Source organism: Eubalaena glacialis, chromosome 7, assembly GCF_028564815.1.
Source record: "Eubalaena glacialis isolate mEubGla1 chromosome 7, mEubGla1.1.hap2.+ XY, whole genome shotgun sequence".
In the NCBI taxonomy this organism is placed as follows: domain Eukaryota; kingdom Metazoa; phylum Chordata; class Mammalia; order Artiodactyla; family Balaenidae; genus Eubalaena; species Eubalaena glacialis.
The window spans coordinates 75659451-75685896 of NC_083722.1; the positions used below are offsets into that span (position 1 = coordinate 75659451).

The 26446-nt window shown below is 39.1% G+C and overlaps 1 protein-coding gene across 3 annotated transcripts in view; it reads right to left on the reverse strand.

The window, feature by feature from the left end:
• DCAF1 (DDB1 and CUL4 associated factor 1) overlaps positions 1-26446 on the reverse strand; it is an 84071-nt gene that overhangs the window by 49829 nt on the left and 7796 nt on the right. For 2 of the 3 annotated variants that reach the window (XM_061196895.1, XM_061196896.1), the window contains 4 exons: positions 25820-25937; positions 19245-19321; positions 17052-17125; positions 14916-15029 (listed from right to left, as the gene is read on the reverse strand). In XM_061196895.1, coding sequence (XP_061052878.1) covers positions 14916-15029; positions 17052-17125; positions 19245-19321; positions 25820-25929 — 375 coding nt within the window. In that variant the 5' untranslated portion in view covers positions 25930-25937. Of the gene's footprint in view, positions 1-14915; positions 15030-17051; positions 17126-19244; positions 19322-20152; positions 20393-25819; positions 25938-26446 lie in introns of those variants that run through there. The other variant, XM_061196897.1, reaches the window with a different exon arrangement.

Here is a 26446-nt window from a genome sequence, read left to right on the forward strand (position 1 = left end):
ATAAGAAGCCCATGCACCACAACAAAGACCCAATGCAGCCAAAAAAATAAATAAATTTTAAAATTTTTTTTAAAAAAGAAAGGGGGAACATGACTACCAATTTTACAGGAATAAAGAGGATTATAAGGGAATTCCCCGGTGGTCCAGTGGGTAGGACTCCACACTTTCATGGCCGAGGGCCCAGGTTCAATCCCTGGTCGGGGAACTAAGATCCCACAAGCCACATGCGGCATGGCCAGAAAAAAAAGGGGGGGGGTGGATTATAGGAGAACACTATAAACAACTGTACACCAACAAATTGAGTAACTTAGACTAAACGGACATATTCCTAGAAACACAATCTACCAAAATGGACTAATGAAGAAACAGAATAACTGAACAGACGTATAACCAGTAAGGAGACTGAATCAGTTGTCAAAACCCTCCCAAAACAGAAAAACCTAGGACCAGATCCCTTAACTGGTAAATTCTACCATTTAAGGAATTAATACCAAGACTTCTCAAACTCTTCCAAAAAATTAATGAGAAGGAACACTTCCTAACTCATTCTATGAATCCAGCATTACCCTGATACCAAAGCAAGACACAAAGATAGTACAAGAAAACTACAGATATTCCTTATGAATACTGATGCAAAAATTCTCAAAAAATACTTGCAAACTCAATTCAGCAGCATACTAAGAGGATTACTGTATATACCACGACCAAGTGGATTTACCCAGGTATATATGGTTCAAAATACAAAAATCAATCTATGTAACACACCACATTAATAGAATCAGTGTGAATTAATTTTTGTGAATTAGTAGAAAACCACATGACCATGTCAACTGAGGCAAAAAGAATTTGACAAAAGTAAAATCCCTTTCATTAAAAAACACTTAATAAACTAGAAATAGAAGGAAACTTCCTCAACATAATAAATGCCAGTCATGAAAAAATCACAGCTAACACTACACTCAACCGTAAAAGTCTGACAGACTTTCTCCAAAGATTAAAAACAAGACAAGGATGTCTGCTTTCACCACTTCTATTCAACATAGTACTGGCAAGAAAAAGAAATTAAAGGCATCTGTGTTGGAAAGGAAGAAATAAAATTATCTCTGTTCACAAATGACATGATCTTATACATAAAAAGCTCTAAAGTTTCCACACACACACACAACACACACACACACACACAAAACAACCTGTTAGAATAAATGAATTCTGCAAAGTTGCAGAATACAAAATCAATACACAAAAATCAGTTGCATTTCTATACACTAGTAATGAAAAATCTGAAAAGGAAACATATCCAGTCGTTGTTTAATTGTTGACTCCTAATCATGGAGGATTATTTGCTGGGATACTTTGTAATTTTTTTGTCAGCTCACTTTTTGTGGAAATCCCTTGTGGCCCAGATTGTGAAAGCTTCTCCTCCACAGGAGTTCTGTATTTGCTTTTGCCAGACAACCAAAGAATATCACTGGTCCAAAACAATTTTGTTCGTTGTTAATATCTTGACTTTGGGGTTCCCAATCAAAATAGAAATTTCAAACATATACCCAAATAAGGCCCATGCCCAGAGTTTCTCAGGGGAGACTTACATGCCCATGCCCCTGCCCCTCAGAGTGGAGTCAGAGAGTGAGAAATCTATCATCTTCCCACAGCATAAAGCAGATAGTTTCCTTTTCCATTGTTTCAATGAAGGTCCTTAGGGAATCCCAGTTTTATATGGAGGTCAGGGTCCCCATTCTAATTCCTCACCCAAGATTTTGTCCCTGTCCTCAATTACCACTTTACTTTTACAGTTCCATCTTCATTTCTGGCACCTAGGAATTTCTCTAAGAGTTTATTATAGTTTACCCGAAATTTGTATTTGTGTGCAACGGGAGAGTTTGTAAGTTATCCTGGTTAGTCACCTTGATAGATCTGGGTCTTGTCCCTTCTGTATTAAAACCATTTCTTCTCTCTCTGATTCTGAAATACCATAGACTCATGGTTTTCTTCCTACCTCATGGGATGCTGTGAGAATTAAGTGATACGATGCAAATCAAATGCTTAGCACAGGACTGGCACTCAATAAACAGTAGCCATCTATCTAACTGACCACATGGACATTTTCATCATAAAACACCTATTAACATTTTAGGGGAATCTTAATGTTCCAGAGTATAAAATCTTGAAAACGCTGGCTTAAAGGTTACACTTTCTGAGATTTCATTCTCTCCGATTTTATCCCTCTGACCTCCAATAATCTGAGACAACCTCAAAGAAAAAAAACGTTAAAGCAGTACTCTTAAAGAATTAAGTCCTTAAAGGTCCTGTTCTCACTGGATTAAGAGCATACACTGATAAATGTAAACAGTACGAAAAACCTGGTACGTAAACAATATAAAAGTACTCTGTTCTATAACACACTTAATATAATGAAGAAACTATACAGCCAAATAATTTTAAATAAAAATAAAATTTAAAAGAATGATAAAGATGGCAGAGCAGTAGGATATGGAGCTCACCTTCTCCCACAAATACATCAAAAATACATCTACATGTGGAACGATTCTCACAGAACACCTACTGAATGCTGGCAGAAGACCTCAGACTTCAAAAAGGGCTAGAAAATCTCCATGTAACTGGGTAGGACAAAAGAAAAAAAAAACACGAAAGGAAACGGGACAGCACCTGCATACTTGGGAGAGAACTGTGAAAAAGGAAAGGTTTCCACACACTGGGAAGTCCCCTCACTGGCAGGGAGAACAGCCCGAACGGAGGGGGAGCTCCGGAGCCTCAGGGGAGAGCGCAGCAACCAGTTTGCAGAGGGCAAAGAGGAGAAACACCAGCACAGCCAGTCGGTGCTGCCACCTGGCACTCCCCAGCCCAAGATGCTCACTCTTCCACTGAGGGGGTCAGGGGCTGAGTGCTGAGGCTTGTGCTTTGAAGGTCAGAACCGGGAAGAGGACTGGGGCTGGCTGCATGGTGACAGCCTGAGGGGGCTAGGGTGTGGTGCGCTATAACCAAGGGACTATGGGAGGAAGCCTGGGCCCCCCAGAGGGGCAAGGCACCATTGTTGGGGGGCCCACGAGGAGAGGGGTGGGCCTGCCACAGGAGCTTCTTTCTCCACGCCCTCTCTCAGGCAGCAGGGCACCACCTACACAAGCTCCAGGGGTGGGCAATAGCTGCCGCTGCCATCTTAGACTGCAGAGTCAGGCATGGATGGCTGGCCAAGGGTCCCAAAACCTGGCACCAACCAATGCCCCCGCCTCCCCGGAAGTACATGCAGCCCACTGGCACCAAGGGTGCCATGAGCAGGCTGCAGGCCTGCATACCCCCTAACAAGGGGATAATGACCAGCACATGCTGAGGAAAGAAACAGCAAGCACCCAAACCAAAAACAGCCCTCAGACCAAAAAAATATTAAACCCACACAAGCTATGCAGCGACGCGCCCACATATAAATAGCCCTCCAAGACTACTGTAGGTATTTGTATCTCTTAAACTCACAGAGTAAGAGAAATATAAGCAAAATGAAGAAGCAGAGGAACCACTCCCAATTAAAAGACCAAGAGAATTCCCCTGAAGGAACAATGAAACAGACCTCTTCAGTCTAACAGACACCGAGTTCAAAAAGGAGGTAATGAAAATAGTGAAGGAACTAAGAAAGGTTTTCGACAGAAATGCAGATTACTGTAAAAAGGAACTAGAAACTATAAGGAGGAGACAAGAAAAATTAGAAAATTCATTTGCTGAGGAGAAATCTAAGCTAAATGCAACGAATAGCAAAATAAATAATGCAGAAGAAAGAATAAGTAATCTGCAAGATAGAATAATAGAAATTACCCAAACAAAAGAGTAGACAGAAAACCAAATGAGGGATATCCCTGGTGGTCCAGCAGTTAAGACTCCATGCTCCCCATGCAGGGGGCCTGGGTTTGATCCCTGGTCAGGGAACTAGATCCCGCATGCCGCAACTAAGAGCCGCATGCTGCAACTAAAAGATCCTGCATGCCGCAACTAAAAATCCCACGTGCCGCAACTAAAAAAAAATCCTGGATGCCACAACTAAGACCCGCATGCTGCAACTAAAGATCCCACACACGGAAATGAAGACCCCGCACACAGCAACAAAGATCCCACATGCCGCAACTAAGACCCAGCACATCCAAATTAATTAATTAGTTAATTTTTTAAAAAGAAAAACAAATGAAAAAAAAATGAAAGCAACATTAACAGACCTATGGGATAATATAAACCATGCCAAAATACACATAACAGGGATTCCAGAGGGAGAAGAAAGAGAAAAGGGGATTGAAAATGTATCTGAAGAAATTATGGCTGAAAACTTCCCAAATTTAAAGAAGGAAACAGATATCCACATATAGGAAGCACAGAGGGTCCCAAACAAGATGAACCCAGACAGACCTACATACCAAGATACATGATAATAAAAGTGGCAAAAGTTAAAGATAAAGAGAGAATACTAAAGGCAGCAAGAGAAAAACAAAGAGTTAATTACAAGGGAAGGCCCAATAAGGCTATCAGCTGATTTCTCTACAGAAATGCTGCAGGCCAGAAGGGAGTGGCAAAATATATTGAAAGTCTTGAACGGGAAAAATCTGCAACCTAGAATACTCTACCCAGCAAAATTATCATTTAGAATAGGAGGAGAAATAATTTCTCTGACAAGCAAAAACTAAAAGAATACAGCAATACTAAATCTATCCTAAAAGAAATATTGAAAGCTCTTCTCTAAAAGAAGCAGGAAGATACAGGGAGATAGCAATTGGAAAGTAAACCACTTAAATTAGCTAATATACAAATCAAAAAGGAAAAAAAAAAACCACCACCTATTTGTGAAAGTGATCATAAATGCAAGGAACAGCAAAAGGATAAAGATGAAGATGTAAAAAAAGGACATCAAAATCATAAAATTTGGGGAAAGACTAAGAAAATGTAGATTTTTTTTTTTTAGAATGTGTTTGGGCCTATATGACTATCAGTGTAAAGCAAGCAGAACTAGGAAGGGGTTAACATACTTGAAAAACAGGGCAACCACAAATCAAAAACATACAATAGATTCACAAAAACCAAAAACAACCCAAGCATAAAATAAAAAGAAATCATCAAACCCCAAAAAGAAAAACAAAAAGAACAAGGAACAAACAAGGAATATAGAAACAGCTGAAAACAAGGTTTAAAATGGCAATAAATATATATGTATCAATATTACCTTAAATGGCAATGGACCGAATGCTCCAATCAAAAACAAAGAGTGGCAGACTGGATAAAAAAAACAAAAGCCTACAATATTCGACCTACAAGAGACCCATCTTAGGGCAAAGGACACACACTGAAAGTGAGGGGATGGAAAAAGGTATTTCATTTCATGCAAACAGAAATGACAAGAAAGCAGGAGCTACAATATTCCTAGCAGACAAAACAGACTTTAAAACAAAGGCCAAGGACTTCCCTGGTGGTCCAATGTGTAAGACTCTGTGCCAATGCAGGGAGCCCAGGTTCGATCCCTGGTCGGGGAACTAGATACCGCATGCATGCCACAACTAAACACTCCGCATGCCGCAACTAAGAGTCCTCACGCCACAACTAAGAGTCCAGTCCGCATGTCGCAACCAAGAAGTCCACATGCTGCAACTAAGATCCCACGTGCCGCAACTAACACCCAGTGCAGCCAAAATAAATAAATAAATAAATATTTTAAAAATTAAAAAAATAAAACAAAGGCCATAAGAAAGATAAAGAAGGACACTATATAACAGTAAAAGGATCAATATAAGAAGAAGATTTTACACTTCGTCAACATATGTGCGACTGATACAGGAGCAACCAAATACGTAAAACAAATATAGACATAACAGGAGAAATTGATGGGAATATAATAGGAGACTTTTAACACCCCACTCACATCAATGAAGAGATCTTCTAGACAGAAAATCAATAAGGCAACAGAGATCCTAAATGATACAACACTTAGATTTAATTGATATTTTCAGGATATTACATCCAAAAAAAAACCGGAATAAACATTCTTTTCAAGTGCACATGGAACACTCTCTCTAGGACTGACCACATACTAGGGCACAAAACTAACCTCAACAAATTTAAGAGTACAGAAATTATTTCAAGCATCTCCTCTGAACACAATGGCATGAAACTAGAAATCAACCATAGGAAAAGAAATGAGAAAAAAATGATTACATGGAGACTAAACAACATGCTACTAAAAAGCCAATGGGTCAACAAGGAAATCAAAAAGGAAATTTAAAAAATACCTTGAGAAAAGCAACAATGAAAACACAACCATACAAAATCCATGGGATGCAGCAAAAGCAGTTCTTAGAGGGAAGTTCATAGTGACACGGGCCTTCCTCAAAAAACAAGAAAAGTCTCAAATAAACAACCTAACCTACCACTTGAAAGAATTAGAAAAAGGACAAACGAAACCCATAGTCAGCAGAAGGAAGAAAACAATAAAGATCAGAGTGGAAATAAATAAAATAGAGGTTTAAAAAACAACAGAAAGGGAATTCCCTAGTGGTCCAGCGGTTAGGACTCCGCACTTTCACTGCTGAGGGCCCAGGTTCAATCGCTGGTCAGGGAACTAGGATCCCACAAGCCACGCAGCGTGACCCCCCAAAAAAAAGAAACCAAGAGCTGGTTCTTTGAAAGGGTAAACAAAATTGACAAACCTCTGGCCAGGCTCACCAAGAAGAAAAGAGCAAGAACCCAAATAAAATAAGAAATGAAAAAGGAGAAATCTCAGCTGGTACCATAGAAATACAAAAAAACCATAGAAGAATAATATGAACAATTATATGCCAACAAATTTGACAACCTACAAGAAATAGACAACTTTCTACAAACATACAGCCCACCAAAATTGAATCAAGAAGAAACAGATGATCTGAACAGACTGACGACTAGAAGTGAAGTAGAATCTGTAATTTAAAAAACTCCCTACAAACAAAAGTCCGGGACCAGGTGCCTTCACAGGCAAATTCTACCAAACATACAAAGAAGAACTTACACTGATTCTTCTAAAACTCTTCCAAAAGACTGAAGAGGAGGAAACACTCCCAAAGACATTCTATGAAGTCACCATCACCCTGATACCAAAATCAGACAAAGATACCACCAAAAAAGAAAATTACAGGCCAATATCTTTGATGAACATAGATGCAAAAATTCTCAACAAAATATTAGCGAACTGAATCCAACAACACATAAAAAAGATCATACACCACAACCAAGTGGGATTCATCCCAAGTTCACAAGAACGGTTCAATATCTACAAAGCAATCAATGTAATACACCACATAAACAAAAGAAAAGTCAAAAACCACGTGATTATCTCAATAGATGCAGAAAAAGCATTTGGCAAAATTCAACATCATCCATGATAAAAACTTTTACCAAAGTGAGTACAGAGGGAACATATCTCAACATAATAAAAGCCATTTATGACAAACCCACAGCCAATATAATACTCAGTGGTGAAAAGCTGAAAGCCTTCCCACTAAAACCTGGAACAAGACAAGGATGCCCACTCTTACCACTGCTATTCAACATAGTATTGGAAGTCCTAGCCACAGCAATCCGACAAGAAAAATAAAAGGTATCCAAATTGGAAGGGAAGAGGTAAAATTGTCACTAAATGCAGATGACATGATAGTATATATAGAAAACCCTAAGAATTCCACACTAAAACGACTAGATCTTATAAAGGAATTCAGAAAAGTAGCAGGATACAAGATTACCATTCAGAAATCGGTTGCATAAATTTCTTGACACTAATGATGAAATATCAAGGACTTCTCTGGTGGTCCAGTGCTTAAGAATCCGCCGTCCAATGCAGGGGACACAGGTGCGATCCTTGGTCGAGGAACTAAGATCCCACATGCCGCAGGGCAACTAAGCCTGTGTGCTGTCAACTACTGAGCCTGCATGCCCTAGAGCCCATGCGCCACAACTGGACAGTCCGCGGGCCATGGAGCCCGTGCGTCACAACTACTAAGCCCGCAGAGTCTGGAGCCCATGTGCCACAACTAGAGAGCTTGCTCACCACAACTACTGAGCCCATGCTCTCTAGAGTCCGTGCACCACAATGAAGAGCATGCGCCGCAATGAAAGATCCTGCATGCCGCAATGAAGATCCGGAGTGCCACAAGTAAGACCCGACACAGCTAAATAAATAAATAAAAGTATTTTTTAAAAACCAATGAAATATCAGAAAGAGAATGTATAAAAACAAGACCTTTTAAAATCACACCAAAAAACATAAAATACCTAGGAATAAACCTGACCAAGGAAGTGAAAGACTTATATGCTGAGAACTATAAAACATTACTAAAGGAAATTAAAGAGAATGCAAAGAAATGGAAAGATATCCCATGCTCTTGGACTGGAAGAATTAATATTATTAAAATGGCAATACTACCCAAAGCAATCCACAGATTTAATGCAATCTCTATCAAATTACCCATGACATTTTTTGCAGAACTAGAACAAATAATGCAAAAATTCATATGGAGCCATAAAAGACCCAGAATTGCCAAAGTAATCCTGAGGAAAAAATACAAAGCAGGAGGCATAACTCTCCCAGGCTTCAGACAATACTACAAAGGTACAGTAATCAAAACAGTGTGGTATCAGTACAAAAACAGACATATGGATCAATGGAACAGAATAGAGCGCCCAAAAATAAACTTACACACCTACATTCAATTAATCGTGGACAAAGGAAGCAAGACTATAAAATGGGAAAAAGACAGTCTCTTCAGCAAGTGGTACTGGGAAAGTTGGACAGCCACATGTAAATCAGTGAAGTTAGGACACACACTCACACCATGCACAAAAATACTCAAAATGGCTTAAAGACTTGAACATAAGACATAATACCATAAACTCCTAGAAGAAAGCACAGGCTAAACATTCTCTGACATAAATTGTACCAATGGTTTCTTAAGTCAGTCTCCCAAGGCAACAGAAATAAAAACAAAAATAAAATGGGACCTAATCAAACTTAAAAGCTTTTGCACAGCAAAGGAAATCATTTAAAAGAAATGAGGGACTTCCCTGGTGGTCCAGTGGCTAAGACTCCACACTCCCAACACAGGGGGCCCAGGTTCAATCCCTGGTCAGGAAACTAGATCCCACATGCTGCAACTAAGAGTTCTCATGCCGCAACTAAAAGATCCCACATGTCGCAACTGAAGATCCTGTACACAGCAACAAGGATCCCACATGTGGCAAGGAAGATCCCACACGCGGCAACGAAGATCCCGCACATGGCAACTAAGAACCGGCACAGCCAAATAAATAAATAAATGTTAAAAAAAAAAAAAAAAACGAAAAAACCTACAGAATGGGAGAAAATATTTGAAATGATGCGATCAAAACTGCTTAATCTCCAAAATATACAAACAGCTCATACAACTCAACAACAAAAAAACAAACAACCCAATTGAAAAATCGACAGAAGATCTTAATAGACATTTCTCCAAAGGAGACATGCAGATGGTCAGTAGGCACATGAAAAGATGCTCAACATCACTAATTATTAGAGAAATGTAGAACAAAATAAAAATGAGGTACCACCTCACACCAGTCAGAATTGCCATCGTTAAAAAGTCTACAAATAACAGGGACTTCCCTGGTGGCATAGTGGTTAAGAATCCGCCTGCCAATGCAGGGGACACGGGTTCAAGCCCTGGTCCGGGAAGATCCCACATGCCGCGGAGCAACTAAGCCCGTGTGCCACAACTACTGAGCCTGCGCTCTAGAGCCTGCGTGCCACAACTACTGAAGCCCGTGTGCCTAGAGCTCCACAACAAGAGAAGCCACCGCAATGAGAAGCCTGCGCACTGCAATGAAGAGTAGCCCCTGCTCGCTGCAACTAGAGAGAGCCTGCGTGCAGAATGAAGATGCAACACAGCCATTTATTTATTTATCTTTTTTTTTTTTTTTTAAAGTCTACAAATAACAAATGCTGGAGAGGGTGTGGAGAAAAGGGCACCCTCCTACAATGTTGGTGGTAATGTAAGTTGGTGCAGCCACTATACTGGAAAATAGTATGGAGGTTCCTCAGCAAAGTAAAAATACAGTTACCATATGATCCAGCAATCCCACTCCTGGGCATATATCCAGACAAAACTATAATTCAAAAAGACAGGGGCTTCCCTGGTGGCACAGTGGTTAAGAATCCGCCTGCCAATACAAGGGACACAGGTTTGAGCCCTGCTCCGGGACGATCCCACATGCCATGGAGCAACTAAGCCCATGAGCCACAACTACGGTGCCTGCACTCTAGGGCCCGCGAGCCACAACCACTGAGCCCACGTGCCACAACTACTGAAGCCCACGCGCCTAGGGCCCGTGCTCCGCAGCAAGAGAAGCCACCGCAATGAGAAGCCCGCGCACCACAACGAAGAGCAGCCCCCACTCGTCGCAACTAGAGAAAGCCCACACGCAGCAACAAAGACCCAACACAGCCAAAAATAAATAAATAAAAAGATACAGGTACCCCTATGTTCATAGCAGCACTATTCACCATAGCCAAAACATGGAAACAACCGAAAGGTCCGTCGACAGATGAATGGATAAAGAAGATGTGGCACATATATATAATGAAATACGATCCAGCCATAAAACAGAACGAAATAATGACATTTGCAGCAACATGGATACAACCTGAGATTATCATACTAAGTAAAGTCAGAGAGAGAAAGACAAATACCACGTGATATCACTTATATGTGGAATCTAAAATATGGCACAAATGAGCCTATCTACAAAACAGAAACAGACTCACAGACATAGAGAACAGACTTGTGGTTACCAAGGGGGGTGGAGGGAGGGAGAGGGATGGACTGGGAATTTGGGGTTAGCAGATGCAAACTATTACATTTAGAACAGACAAACAACAAGGTCCTACTGTACAGCACAGGGAACTATATCCAGTCTCCTGGGATAAACCATAATGGAAAAGAATATTAAAAAAAAAAAGAATGTATATATGTATACAAATGAGTCACCTTGCTGTACAGCAGAAATTAACACAGCATTGTAAATCAACTATACTTAAAAAAAAAGAGCAGCAAGCATAAACAGAAAACAATAAGACAAAATAAAATTTAAAGCTATTTCAACATCTGTGAAAGTACAATCCAGCAACTTTTTTAAACAGCAGCTGGAATACAATCAATTTAGTAACTTACAACCAGCTCTTAAAAAGAAATGAAATAGAAACTATAACGATGCACTACACATAGGGGTAAACAATGTTCAAGAAAACTCTCTGATACATATAATGTATGGGTTGCAATGTAAAACAAAATGTACCCACCTTTTGGAAAAAAAAAAAAGTAAAATGTGTAACTATCGGTTCAGAAAGTTTGAGAAACACTGCTCTAAAGCAGTGAATCTTTTTTTTTAATAAATTTATTTATTTTATTTTATTTATTTTTGGCTACACTGGGTCTGCATTGTTGCACGCAGATTTTCTCTAGTTGCGGCGAGTGGGGGCTACTCTTCGTTGCGGTGCGCAGGCCTCTCATTGCAGTGGCTTCTCTTGTTGCAGAGCACAGGCTCTAGAGTGCAGGCTCAGTAGTTGCGGCGCATGGGCTTAGCTGCTCCGTGGCATGTGGGATCTTCCCAGACCAGGGCTCTAACCCGTGTCCCCTGCACTGGCAGGCGGATTCTTAACCACTGTGCCACCAGGGAAGCCCTAAAGCAATGAGTCTTAACTGCAGCTTTGTGAAACACCAGTTGCCAATCTGTCTAAAAATAATGATTTTGTTTTCATTTTCTTCTTCTTTTTTTTTGGGGGGGGGGGCTGCACTGCGCAGAATGCAGAATCTAAGTTCCCTGACCAGGGATCGAACCTGTGCCCCCTGCAGTGGAAGTGTGGAGTCTTAACCACTGGACCGCCAGGGAAGTCCCCAAAAATAATGATTTCTGACTCATTAATTTACACACTATAATTAAATGTTTTTAAAGAAGTAAAACATTGATTCACACCGAAATATGTGCATAGGATATTTCTGAAAGGTAAAGAACATCACATAATCCAGCGGTAAGGTCTCACAAGGTTAAAGAGGTTTATAATCTACGCTCTAGGACATTGGATTCAAGGCAATGTTATTTCCAACCTAATTATGATTATCTTTGAATAATTCACTTCTTTCAACTTAATAAAAATCAGTTATTAAGAAACAAAACTGTTCTAGGACTTCCCTGGTGGTGCGGTGGTTAAGAATCTGCCTGTCAATGCAGGGGACATGGATTCAAGCCCTGGTCAAGGAAGATCCCACATGTCGAGGAGCAACTAAGCCCATGCACCACAACTACTGAGCCTGCGCTCTAGAGCCCATGAGCCACAACTACTGAAGCCCGCTCGCCTAGAGCTCGTGTTCCGCGACAAGAGAAGCCACCACAATGAGAAGCCCGCTCACCACAACAAAGAGTAGCCCCCGCTTGCCTCAACTAGAGAAAGCCCGCGCGCAGCAACAAAGACCCAATGCAGCCAAATAAATAAATAAATAAATTTATTGAAAATAAATAAATAAATAAAATAAAAATACAAAACTGTTCTTGCAGAGAGCTTTATTATTCAAAATATCCCTTCATGCTTCCAACATCCAGAGGGTATTCACTTCATTCTAAACATACAATAAAACTATAAAGAATCAGAGATGATTTTCCTACAATGACAACCAGGAAACTTTTACAAAGCACAGTAAAATCATCCGTAATCTTCTATAAATCTTGCATATAACAAATACACTGCTGTAAGTGCTTCATTTTCATCCTGCTTTTCAAACGAACTCACATTAAAACATTTTTGACAGGAGATAGATTTTTTTGGTCTCCCACAGTGGTAGCTAATTAGAGATTTTTAAATCTAGTCTACACAATACTGCAAACTATAGCATTAATAACAATGTTATTCTCTAAGATACATTATGTGGTACAATTCTGTAATAAAATTTTCTTAAAAGTTAAGAAAATCTGTTTCCAGATCTTTCGCTTGGCTTATGCATTTAACTATACTGAGACTTCCAGATTTTTTCAGAAGATTAAATTTTTAGTGTCTTTAAAAGCAAAGAAAGCTATATGGCATACGCAATTCACACTGAAATTCTTAACGCTAAGAGACAAAATATCGACATTACTTCTAAAAACACAGCAACTAATTTTTGACAATTGAAATATACACAGTCGCTAACAAATTACCATCTTCTGGTCTTCATAGCACTTATCCTTACTTGAAATTATCAGTTTGTCTCTGTTCTTCCAAACATATAAATGTAAGCTCCTATCTTGCTGACAAAATATTCCCAGCACATAGCATAAAACACAGCACAGCACAGCCTTCAAAGTGAATATTAAATACTGTCAAGAATAGAACAGCCTTCCTCAGAACAGAATGTCCTCATCACCGGGGAAGACTACTCATCATTAAGAATAAGAGTCTGAATTATTAGAGAAATGCAAATCAAAATTACAATGAGGTAACCTCACATCAGTCAGAATCACCAACATTAAAAAATCTACAAACAATAAATGCTGAAGAGGGTGTGGAGAAAAGGGAACCCTCCTACACTGTTGGTGGGAATGTAAATTGGTATAGCCACTATGGAGAACAGTATGGAGGTTCCTTTAAAAAAACTAAAAATAGAACTACCATGTGACCCAGCAATCCCACTATGGGCATATACGCAGAAAAAACCATAATTCAAAAAGATACATGCACCCCGACATTCCCTGCAGCACTATTTACAATAGCCAGGACATGGAAGCAAGCTAAATGTCCATTGACAGAGGAATGGATAAAGAAGATGTGATACATATATGCAATGGAATATTACTCAGCCATAAAAAAGAACGAAATAGGGCTTCCCTGGTGGCGCAGTGGTTGAGAATCTGCCTGCTAATGCAGGGGACAAGGGTTCGAGCCCTGGTCTGGGAAGATCCCACATGCCGCGGAGCAACTAGGCCCGTGAGCCACAACTACTGAGCCTGCGCATCTGGAGCCTGTGCTCTGCAACAGGAGAGGCCACGATAGTGAGAGGCCCGCACACCACGATGAAGAGTGGCCCCCGCTTGCCGCAACTAGAGAAAGCCCTCGCACAGAAACGAAGACCCAACACAGCCAAAAATAAATAAATAAATTAATTAATTTTAAAAAAAAAAGGAACGAAATAACGTCATTTGCAGTGACGTGGATGGACCTAGAGATTGTCATACAGAGTGAAGTCATAAAGAGAAAGACAAATACCTTATAATATCGCTTGTATGTGGAATCTACAAAAATGGTACAGATGAACTTATTTGCAAAGCAGAAATAGAGTCACAGATGTAGAAAACAAACATCGTTACCAAGGGGGAAGGGAGGGTGGGATGAATTGGGAGATTGGGAATGATATATATATGCTACTATATACAAAACAGATAACTAATGAGAACCTACTGTATAGCACAGGGAACTATACTCAGTGCTCTGTGGTGACCTAAATGGGAAGGAAATCTAAAAAAGAGTGGATATACATATATGTATAACTGATTCACTCTGCTATACAGCAGAAACTAACACAACATTGTAAAGCACCTACATTCCAATAAAAAAAAAAAAGGAATAAGAGTTTGAATAAGATCATAAATCGTTAAATCCACAAATCCATATCTAAAAACATATGATCTTAAGATTTTAAAAAAGACTACAGCACCCAAGCAGCAAGTACTCATTAAAATAGTTATTTAAAAATTTTTTTTTATTGTTTGTCTTAATTTCTTAAGATTCTATAATATAGATTACTACTATAATAAGAAAAAACTATAACAATTATTTTAACAAAGAAAAACAGATCAGCATTCAACTAAAAAATAAAATGTTGACTTTTCTTTTTAGTAAGTACCTTTTCTTGAAAGACGACAGCAGTTTCTAGCCCTGGCATGATGTCCAGTAGGAGTCTGCAAGCGGCAGTGTTTAAAGGGGGCTCTCGGCTTGTCATCACATATGCATTCACCAGCTGTAAAGAAAAGGAGTATTTCTCATCTGAAATTCAACCCAATCAAATTAATAACATCTAATAAATCCTTAATACATTCCCATAGTTTGCCTAAAGGGTATTAAAGAAGACTATACCTAACATTACTAATTAAACCTCTAATTATTAGAAATAGTTATGATCCTGCTGAGCCATGATAATACCATATAATTTATTCTACCACTTTAAAGTCAAATCCCCCTAAAACAACTCAGCAACCATAGAAATTAAAGCTCAAGGGGTATCACAAAGAAAACACCCCCCATCCTCATATACACTTTTTCAGAAGGATAAAACAGGGCAAGATAAGCCTCCCCTCACCCCTCCCTGATTCTTGACAATAGTTAATGAAAAAATTTGAGTTTTATATTTTATATATATAAATGTATCAATAAAACTTTCCTTTTGGCACTCATCAAATAAATACTGGATTTCTAAGTGGCACTGTGTTCTATTGCTGGGTATACAACAGTGAATAAGACACAGTCCCACCATCAAAGGGTTCATAATCCAAAAGAGGTGACAGCTGGAAAAACAAATATCATTAAGTACAGGATGCTACAGAAGCGAGAACATGAAGGACAAGTAGGAGTAGCTAAGGAGGAGTGGGAAAGAGAGGAGGGCCAAAGGTCAGGAACTGAAAATGAGAGAACAGAGGCCATGAGATTGGGTTTATAAACCAAAATAAAAAATTTAAAATTTATCTTGAGAGCAATGGGAAAGCACTAATGGATTTTAAGCAAGAGACTGCCATGATCATTTTTTGCATTTGATAAAGATTTTCGGGATATAAGTAAAGAATGGGTTGGGACAAGATAAGAAGAGAAACCAATTAAAAGGCTATTGCAGTATCGAGAGATGGTGGTAGCTAACCTAAGGTCTGGCAACAAGGGCAGAAAGAAGTGGAGAGATTTGTGAAGGTTAAGGGGGAGGGCACAATAAGACCTGTAAGTTCACTGAATAAAAAAGCTTAGAGGAATAAAGGATAACTTCCAGCTGGCTAGGAAAGGACACCATTACTGAGCTAGAGCATAAGAGAAACAGATTGTGGGGCAAACAATTAGACATGCAGAATTCAAGGTGCCTGTGGGAAATATTCATGTGGGAACGTCTAGAAGGCAGCTGGAAGTGATCTGAAGCAGAGAAGAGACACCAATGATAAAGAAATAAAATTGGGAATTAATATAATACAGATAAAAATAATAGCTAATAATTACTGAGCCCTCACGTGCCAGGTTCTGCACTAAGCACTTTTCATGCTTAATTTCAATCAAGGATTACAAAAACATTTTAAGGTAAGAACTATCATCCCTATTTTATAGATTAGGGAAATAAAGCTTCGAGAAAATAAAGCTTGGAGAGGCTTAAGTTGCCTAAAGATCAAAATGTCAATGAAGAGTGGAGCTGCACTTAAACCCAAAACATGGACCCCAAAGCCCATGCTCTCAAGCATCATGCTATTCCACCTCCAAAATCAAACCTAACAGCCACAATTTATTGAATAATTACTATGTTCAGGAGCTGTGAGTAATACATACTTTTTTTTTTTTTTACCCTCATTTACTCCTCAACAGACCGGAGTTAAATAAGGCACCTTTCTCTCCCTCCACATGCCCGATGCACACACCCATAGTGTCAGTGCAGAATCATACGGTACATATCACTCTTATTTTTCTATTCAGGAACCCAAGAGAACTCCTATATTCCCAAACTCAAAATCATCTCACCGCAGAATGAGCAAAGATGCCTTGGGAACCCTCACCAATATTCAACTGAACAAAGTACACACCAAAGAGAAAACACCTTGGCCACAACCAGGACTTTGGTAATAAAGAAGTCCATGATTAGTCTATTTCATTGAACCAATACCAAATTTAAAAAGCTACCCACTCAATTCCCAACTTTGTCAAGGCCTCAGGAGAAAACAGACTATTTACAAAAAAACAATAAAGGTACAGCATCTGCTGATGATAATCTCTGGAGAAAAGTAAGAAGCAAACCTACTGCATTCATGAAATCATCATTCTTGAAGAGTATTCTCAGCAAGTGGCCCAGCATACACTCCGGATCAGCTCGACCTACCAAAAGAAGAGGGGAGGAACAAACAAAGGAATGAGTAAGTCATCCCAGTCAAGCAACTCAGACATCTGGAAAGGCACCTGGGTTGTTTAAGTACTATTAAAGGGCCAGCAAAAATTAACAGAAACAAAGAAAAGATTCTTTTGATGAATCAGATTTCATAAGGAACATTCTTTAAAATTAAAAATGACAATAAAAAATTTGAGACACTGCTCTCTAACCTTCCCATCTCCCAGCATATTGCCTACACATCAATGCTGAATTAAATAAATGAGCACTAGACCCAGACCAGTATCACTAAGAGTATACAAGGTCTACAAAAGAATCATAAAGGAGCCTAAGAGAATGAAAACCCATGACTTCCCAGACAAAGAAAGGAAGGAAGCACAGCTTCTTTTGATGAGTGGCCTGGAGAAGATAGGCTCCAAGTCCAATCTCTCAACTATAATGCCAACAGCAGCAGACATGTGTCCTCAAACCTGTAATGACACTCCAGGTTTGGGGGACAGGGGGAATCCCACCAAGAAATCACCAATTCTAGAGATAAAATAAACCTGGTCATCTTAACTTCTGAGCTCCTGGGGAAAGAAAGGAGGCCAGGAACCTAGGATTTACTCAACACACAGCCTAAACGTAAAAGAATTAGTTAATGGTTGGGAAAATTACTGGTTTGCTTTTAAAACAGATATCATCTATTTAATTTTCCTTTCAGAGTGGCAAATTTAGTCAAAGGATACAATTTAGGATGAAGAAAAGATATAAGCTGCTGATATAAAGTTTTTACCAAGCTGTAATTAATATCCCAAAGTCAGTCACAAAAACAGAAGTTAGAGAATGGTACCATAAAAACAAACGTGGACCTCAGATTACTTAACTTTCTCTCTTTATAAAAGATGAAACTGTGACCCTTATTTTTATTAACAGAAATTATGCCTAATGACAAATATGACTTAACATAAGTTAGGAAGGAAAAAAACTGTCTTTAAATTTCTGCTGAAAAAAGGCATTCTTCTCTCCCTTCTTCCTCGTTATCATTTTATCCTTTCCAAGGCAATGTCACTAAGCATGATCATCTCTTTAATTCTTTTCACAATCTCATTAATTAACTTAATTTCTTTTCACTTTCCTACTATTTCATGCTCTGATTGCCTTACTGAAGATGTGAGTTCAATAGCCGTTCTCAAAGTCACAAGTGGGGATGTCTAGGACAAGAGCAGCAGGTAACATCACATAAACAACTGGACACTCAATCTGAAATGCTTAGCTTACTTACATTTGGGAATAAAAGTCTAAGAAACAGAAATAAACCCTGGAACATTTGGGTGGATATACAATGTTCTTATTTTTATAAGTCCCACTCATTCTCACTATCTCTCCACATACAAAATCTCAGACTCTTCTCTCCAAAAAGGACTCCTGGTTTTACAAAGAGAAGATTTATATGCAGTGTGGGCCCACACGACATAAGCTTTGCCCACTGGTAATCTACCTTAGAGAGAACATAAAACAGCAGTCTCAAGTCCCATACAGTTCTGTATTATAGCAAATTCCATGCCAAAGCAGGCTGGTTTGTCATGGCTCTAATTAAATTAGCCCAAAAGAAAACCACATTAACATGAGATGGCATATTTTAGCTGTTGGAACACTAAAGTAGACATCAAGAAATCCATTCATTCATTATTCAAGGTTCCAAGCATCAATTTCATAACTAAAAGCAAGGCACTGAATGCATTCTCAACCACATCTCCCCGTTAGTAAAAGGATAATTACTGTTGTTAGAAAAATGAAGGCACAGAGGATAACATCTTTTGGTTTAAAAGTCAGAAACAGAGAACATTTTTCTCTTTTTACATCTTTGTAATCGTATCAACTGAGTCAATAAGGTATATCTATATAATTCAGTTCCTTTAAGTTAGCTTCTAGTAATAGTAATCTTCCATTTAATAGGTAAATATTAAAAGTATTTCCATTTTTCCAGGAATTTATTTTTCCTCTCTGCCCCCACCTTGAGCAATATTTTAACAAATAAATTCTATTTCAATTGAAAAATATTCCTTATATTAAGCAGTTTTCTTTTGTAAGAAAATGAGAGCCAGGCTTAAGAGAACACAGTCTCACCAGGATGTCGATCATCAAATGGGTCTGGATCCCCCTTACGATATTCTTCAGTTTCTTTTTCAATCAATTCAGACATCCTAGCACAAAGAGAAGACAGGGTCAATTCTAGACAAGCATACAAAAAAAATGTATCACTACCTACAATAATCAATTAAACAATCAAGGTACAAAATAAAAGCAAAAAATTAGAAAAAGGGTATTTTCCCAACAAACATAAAGATCTAAACAACTATCCCATAAAACAATTTCCACTCCCAAATTCATTCTTCTCTCCAACTCTCCTGTCTCAAAAAATAGCACTATCCCCTCAGAAGCCAAAAACAAGGAGTCATCATTAAAACCTTCCTTTTTCTCCCCATCCCCCACAGCAATAATTCCTATAAGCTCTACCTACAAAGTATCTCCTGACTTCAATCATTTCCTTAAATCTTGACCATTCCTACCCTTGTCCAGACCACCTTTATCAACTTCTGGACTACCTGCAATAGGCTTTTCCCTGGTCTCCTTGTTTCTTGCTTCCATGCTTGACCTGACACAATACACCTCCAACTTTCAATGACTTACCCTCAACTTAAATTAAACCCAAGCACTACAAGGTTTACAGTAACCTGGTTCTTGTCTGCATCTATGACCACTTCTTGTACTCCTCCACCCCTCCTTTATTAAGCTACAGTCACATGGCCTTCCCTGCTCTTCAGAGTCCAAACTCGTAGCTGCTTCAGGACCTTTCTAGGTGCTGTTACCTCAGCCTATAACATTCTTCCACCCACCCAGGTTCCCACCCCTGCCCTAAGCAACCACTCACCTACTTTTTCTCACTAAAGATTAGTTTTGCCTGTTCTACAATTTCATATAAATGAAATCACATATACTCTTTTTTTTTTAATTTATTTTATTTATTTATTTACTTTTGGCTGCGTTGGGTCTTCGTTGCTGCGTGCGGGCTTTCTCTAGTTGCAGCGAGCGGGGGCTACTCTTCGTTGTGGTGCGTGGGCTTCTCTTGCTGCGGAGCACGGGCTCTAGGCATGCGGGCTTCAGTAGTTGTGGCTCGTGGGCTCTAGAGCGCAGGCTCAGTAGTTGTGGCGCACAGGCTTAGTTGCTTCACGGCATGTGGGATCTTCCCGGAACAGGGATGCAACCCGTGTCCCCTGCATTGGCAAGCGGATTCTTAACCACTGCACGACCAGGGAAGCTCCACATGTACTCTTTTTATGTTTGACTTCTTTCACTCAGCACGTTGAGTCATCCATGTTGTTGCATGTTATCAACTGTTCTTTTTTATTCACACTTTTTTTTTGAAATAAGAAAAATCACTTTCTGAGTACCCTAAGGACTGACATTTTAACCTATTATAATGACAATCAAATAAAAGGCTTTCATGCTCTCCAGTATCTAGGATGTTCTATGCTAACTCAAATTTTCCTGCATGCTTTATTTCCACAAAACCATACTTTCTAGTCTTAAGGGTTAAGCTCCCTGCAAAAATTCTTGCCCACTCTGGTATATTTTTCCCCATCAAGCCTCAAAAGTATTTCTACCTTTTCTACCTTTCCCCCTAAACTCTGAAAACTCTCTTTGCCACAAAGGATGATCACACAAAATGTATTTTAAATTACATATTATAAGATCTACGAGTATCTTCAGTGGAAACTAAGCAACATAGCACAGCAGAAGTTAAAAACATGGATTCTGGAGCCAGATGGCCAATGTTCAAATCATATCTCTTCCCCTGTTTGTGACTTCGGTCAAGTTATTTAACCTCTCTGTGCCTAATCTGTAAAATGAGGATAACAGTCCCTATCTTACAGAGTTTCCCTGAAGTTAAAGTTAATGTATGTAGTCTGCTTAAAACAGAACTTAAGTCAGAGCTATTTAGGTGGTGTTCCTATGGAAACTGGGAATCAATAACAAATAGAAAACAAATTAATCTAAGGTAGATATTGATGCAATGGGGCAGGAGGGAGACTTCTGGAGGTAGTACTCAAGTTCTATAATTTGATCTAGGTGATGATTTTATAAGTAAACAATCCATCCCTCAGTATCCACAGGGAATTGGTTCCAGGACCTCCCAGGGATACTAAAATCCTCTAATGCTCAAGTCCTTTGTATAAAATGGCATAGTACAGTTGGCCCTCCACATCCACAGATTCAAGCAACCGTGGGTCGACTATAAATTATATCTCAATAATATAAAAAAAAAAACCCACAAAACCTGGGTTAAGCTCATACAGCTTGGTGCAATGCCAGTCCTTTTTCACAGAATTAAGTCAAAGGCTTGATTATAATAAATAAAACAACATAAAAAATAAAAAGTCAATCAAGTTATAGAGTTGTACATTTTTCTTAGGAAAATAGCCAAAAGATCATTTAAAAAAATAGTCAGTAAAGGAGTAGGTAAGCCTGAAATTCATTTGCTTTTCATGGAATGCACCAAAACACCCAAACTGAAGCCAGTTTGGAGGGTGAGAGGGATGACAGATGTGAAGGTACTTTAGGAAATAGCCAGTGAACTAACAGACCCACAATTTGAAGGATGGTAAGAGTTTTGCCCCTATCTAAAATAAACTGTACTTTGAATTCATCCTACTGTCTCTTAAAGTCCCAGTCTAACCTTAAAGATCTTTTTAAGATCTTGCTCCATGTAACTTTATCTTCCATTCCTACCTTATATTCACCCTCCACTTTGGTGGGGCCCATTTCCTCATTGCCACAAAAACATGCCCCAGTTCATTCTCCCCTAGATACATTTTTCAGTCACATTTGAACTTTTCCTAGAAAACCTTGTCTCTGCTTTCAATCAAGGTATATTCTACCAACTTTCAAGTCCCTGTTCCAAGGAACCTTTACCACATCCTACACTGGAAAGCCCACTGGAATTGGAGTTAAAACCCAGTATTTCAACCTTAGCTTTCTACTGCCTGGCTATAGTCTTTTGGGTTTTTTTGTTTTGTTTTTTTGTTTGTTTTGGCCACGTTGGGTCTTTGTTGCTGCGCGCAGGCTTTCTCTAGCTGCGGCAAGCAGGGGGGTACTCTTTGTTGTGGTGCGCGGGCTTCTCGTTGCGGTGGCTCCTCTCTTGTTGTGGAGCACGGGCTCTAGGTGCGCGGGCTTCAGTAGTCGCAGCACACGGGCCCTAGAGCACAGGCTCAGTAGTTGTGGTGCATGGGTTTAGTTGCTCCGCAGCATGTGGGATCCTCCCAGACCTGGGATCGAACCCGTGTCCCCTGCATTGCAGGCGGATTCTTAACCACTGCACCACGAGGGAAGTCCTATAGTCTTTTGCAAGCAGCTCAGAGGATGGCTATCTTTTAACAATGTAGCTCTCATACTTTTAGTGACAAATGAAGAAGCTGAGGTTCAGAGAAGTGTCTCCTACAGTTCTGACACACAAAAGGTCCTCAAACATTTGTTGAATGAATAGAAGAAACGGACTCATTCAAATTCTTTCCATTCTCCTAACCCCTAGAATATTTACAAACCACACTGCCAATCTAGCACTTCATTATATACCATTTTGTACTACTATGCATTTTTTGGAACCATTAGTTGCCTCCCAGATGGTTATCTCCTTGAAGATAGGGTCCCTCCATTTAGGCTCTGCACTGCTGAATACCATAGCATAATGACAAAGTTCAGGGTCAAATATGATAATTAATATGAAATAATCCTGAAAATAAAGTTTTTTGGTTTTTGGGTTTTTTTTGGCCTCACCACGCAGCTTGCAGGATCTTAGTTCCCTGCCCAGGGATTGAATATGGGCCCCAGCAGTGGAAGCACCGAGTCCTAACCACTGGACCGCCAGGGAATTCCCGAAAATAAAGTATTAAAAAATACTTTATATTTTATATTTTTTGATCAATTAAATGAATCTACCACTAACACTATCATCCCCATTTATGACTCTCTCCTCCTTTCAAAGGTACATCAATCAATAATCCACACACATTAAATGCACAATACTTAAGATTCTTTAATTCACTGTGGCTGCACTTCAAGTAGCTTGTGATTAATAGTTCTTAATCTCCAATGCCTCTACAAATGAAAATCCACTTTCCACCAGTCAGCAATAAACCTTTCCCTAAAAAAAAAACTGTACTTTCACATGTTCCCTACCTATCAAGAGCAATTATGAACAAAGCATTTATCCCTGTTTAAACTTTCATAAGATCATAGTTCTCTTTATCCCTAGAGAACAGATCATTGCATAAACAAAGTTTTTTTTCTCTGCTATGATATCACAGATTAGATGTTAAAGAGCCCCATGTTCCAGAGGCTTCCTGCTTAGAAAAACCATGGGCATCCCAACCCAGCCTTTTTTTTTCACTTTCTCTTCTTCCTTAACACATTCATTCAATAAAATTATGTCCCACACAGTTTACTATGTACCAAGCATTGGGCAAGTCAGTGTCTGAGGAAACACAAGTAGACACCAATAAAAATGAGTAGTACCTGACTTCAAAAAAAACTTACAATTTAGTGAGGAGACACATGTAAAAAGATAATTGTAATACAAGTGGTAATTAAAATGGGGGGAAGACTTTTTTTAATTGAAGTATAGCTGATTTACAATGTTGTGTTAATTACTGCTGTACAGCAAAGTGATTCAGTTATATATATATATACATATACATACACTTTTTTCAAATATTCTTTTCCATTATGGTTTATCATAGGATATTAAATATAATTCTCTGTGCTATACAGTAGGACCTGGTTGTTTATCCATTCTATATATAAAAGATTACATCTGCTAGCCCCAACCTCCCACTGCATCCCTCCCCCAACCCCCTTGGCAACCACCAGTCTGTTCTCTATGTCCATGATTCCATTTCTGTTTCATAGATAGGTTCATTTGTGTCATATTTCAGATTTCACATATAAGTGATATCATATGGTATTTACAAACATGATTCTTGAACTGCCTCCTGAAAGGACTAGAGCTTGCCAGGCAGATATACCAAGGAAAGGTATTTCAGGCCAAAGAAACAGCAAGTGTAAAGGCACACAGACACTGGAAAATATGGCTCTATTCCTCTCTGAAGAACAACACTATGAGGCAGAAAAAGGAGGTACAGACTAAATCATAAATGGCCTCATAGGCCACTCTAAATTACATTTCATTCTGAAGGAAAAGGGTGCCAGGGAAGAATTATGAGCTGAGGTATGACAATCAGATTTGTGTATGAAAAAGATAAATCTTTCAGCAAAGGGGATGATATATTAGAAGAGGGTAAACTGCAGACAGAGGGATAATGCACACTGCCTAATGAGCCAGTCAAGACATGATCAATACCTAATAAAGGAAGTGGGAATGGGGAAGAAGAGGAAGCAGAAACCCTCAGGGCTTGGTGACTAAGTTGTGCTAGTAAAGGAATACACTAGGGAGAATGATTTTCAGTTTTTAGTTTATAACTATTTACACCAAGGCAGGGAGTACAAAAGCATAAGCTGTGAATGAAGAGGGAGGTAGGATGAAGACGATAAGCTCTATTTTGAACACAGTATGTTTCAGGTGTCTGTGGAATAACCAGGTTAAACATGTGTACACCAATCAGCTGAGAAATGGGTCTGAAATTTTTAAAAAGAAGGGTCTGAAGTGAAAATAGAAATTTGAAAGTTAACATGAGAATAATTTTTTAAATCATGGACAGAGATGAAACTATCTAGGTAGAATACTTAGGGTGAAGAGAGAAGAGAACCACAAACAAAACCTTGGCGCTAAAACACTGGCAGGAGAAGAACCTAGGAAAGAGAATGACAACAAAAGGGCCTGAGAGGAAAGGGAAGAAATTTTAAAAGGTTCAAGAAGTAGAGAGATAAAAGACTAGTTCTGACAGGGAAAAAAAATGGATAGAGAATTCATGAAGTGAGCCTTCCTTTCTTCCTCCTTTCTTTCCTTCCTTCTTTCCTTCTGTCTTTCTGTCTCTCTCTCTTTCCCTCCCTCTCTCCCTTCCTTCCTTCCTCTCTCTCACTTTGCTTCATCTGGGCAGCCAGAAATTATTTTGCTCTGAGAAGTGAGAATAAACTAAAGGAAGTGAAAAGAGAAGAAAGAGAATTACTGAAGGCCCAGTCTGTTCTCTTGAGAAACTATTTAATGGCCTACGTTATGCCAACGCTTATGCAGGGTCTGAATGAGTGTTGTAAGGTCAGACCCAATGACCCCATTGATTTTCTGGCAGAGTATCTTTTCCAAGAACAATCCTGAAATGCAGTGAAACTTTAAAGATCTCGTGTCATATACTTTTACAGAGCTAGAGATGAGTTTAACATTGTAATTTGAAAAATTGCTTTAAAAATGCTTTTCTAGTTTTGGGGAAATTTTTTTCTTCCTACAAACAAATATTTTATTAAGTAGAATCATTAAAAAAAACTTCTATGGAAAAAAAAACAAAAAGAATTCACAAAGTAAAAATGTTCTATACCATTCTCCAATTTTTTTTTTTTTTTGGCCATGCCGTGTGGCTTGCAGGATCTTAGCTCCCCAACCAGGGATTGAACCTGGGCCCACGGCAGTGGACTGCCAGGGAATTCCCAATTTTTCCTTTTTAAAAAAAAAAAAACAACTTAATTGTTCATACCTGGTAAGGATAGGTACCATGTCCTGCCCACTGCCATGTTCCTTTTCCCACTGCTCCAGCAGGGTAGTGAGCTCAGCTTTGGAGTCCACATGTACCGCTACTGTAGTCATGACTTGGCCTAAGGAAGCAAAAAAAAAAAAAAAAAAACCACACACACACAAATGAACACAGGCAAATAAACTTGACATACTTCCTATGAAAAGAAAAGTGAGGAGGGAGGAAAAAAGGGATGAGCAAGCAAGGGAAATAACTAAAAGCATGGGAAATTTAACCCTTGGACCCTGTAGATAATTTTATTTGTGGTACAGTAGGAAACCCAGGATTGGGAGCCTGGATACTCATCAAGTCATGACAAACAAGTCTTTTCATCTCTCTCAACCTCAGTTTGCTAGACTGTCAAATGAGACAGGGTACTGGATCAAAATCATGATTCTTAACCTTTCTAGGATCAGGAATTCCTGGGAATCAGACAAAACCTATGGTTCCTTTCTCCCCTCAGAAACACACATACAGGTATCCCTGCTTTTCAGAGAAGTTCGCTTTATGCCACTTCATTTTTATGAAAGAACTACATTAGTATCTGTTTTTGTTAACCCAAAGAAATCTGAAGAGGACTTCTGCTTTTAC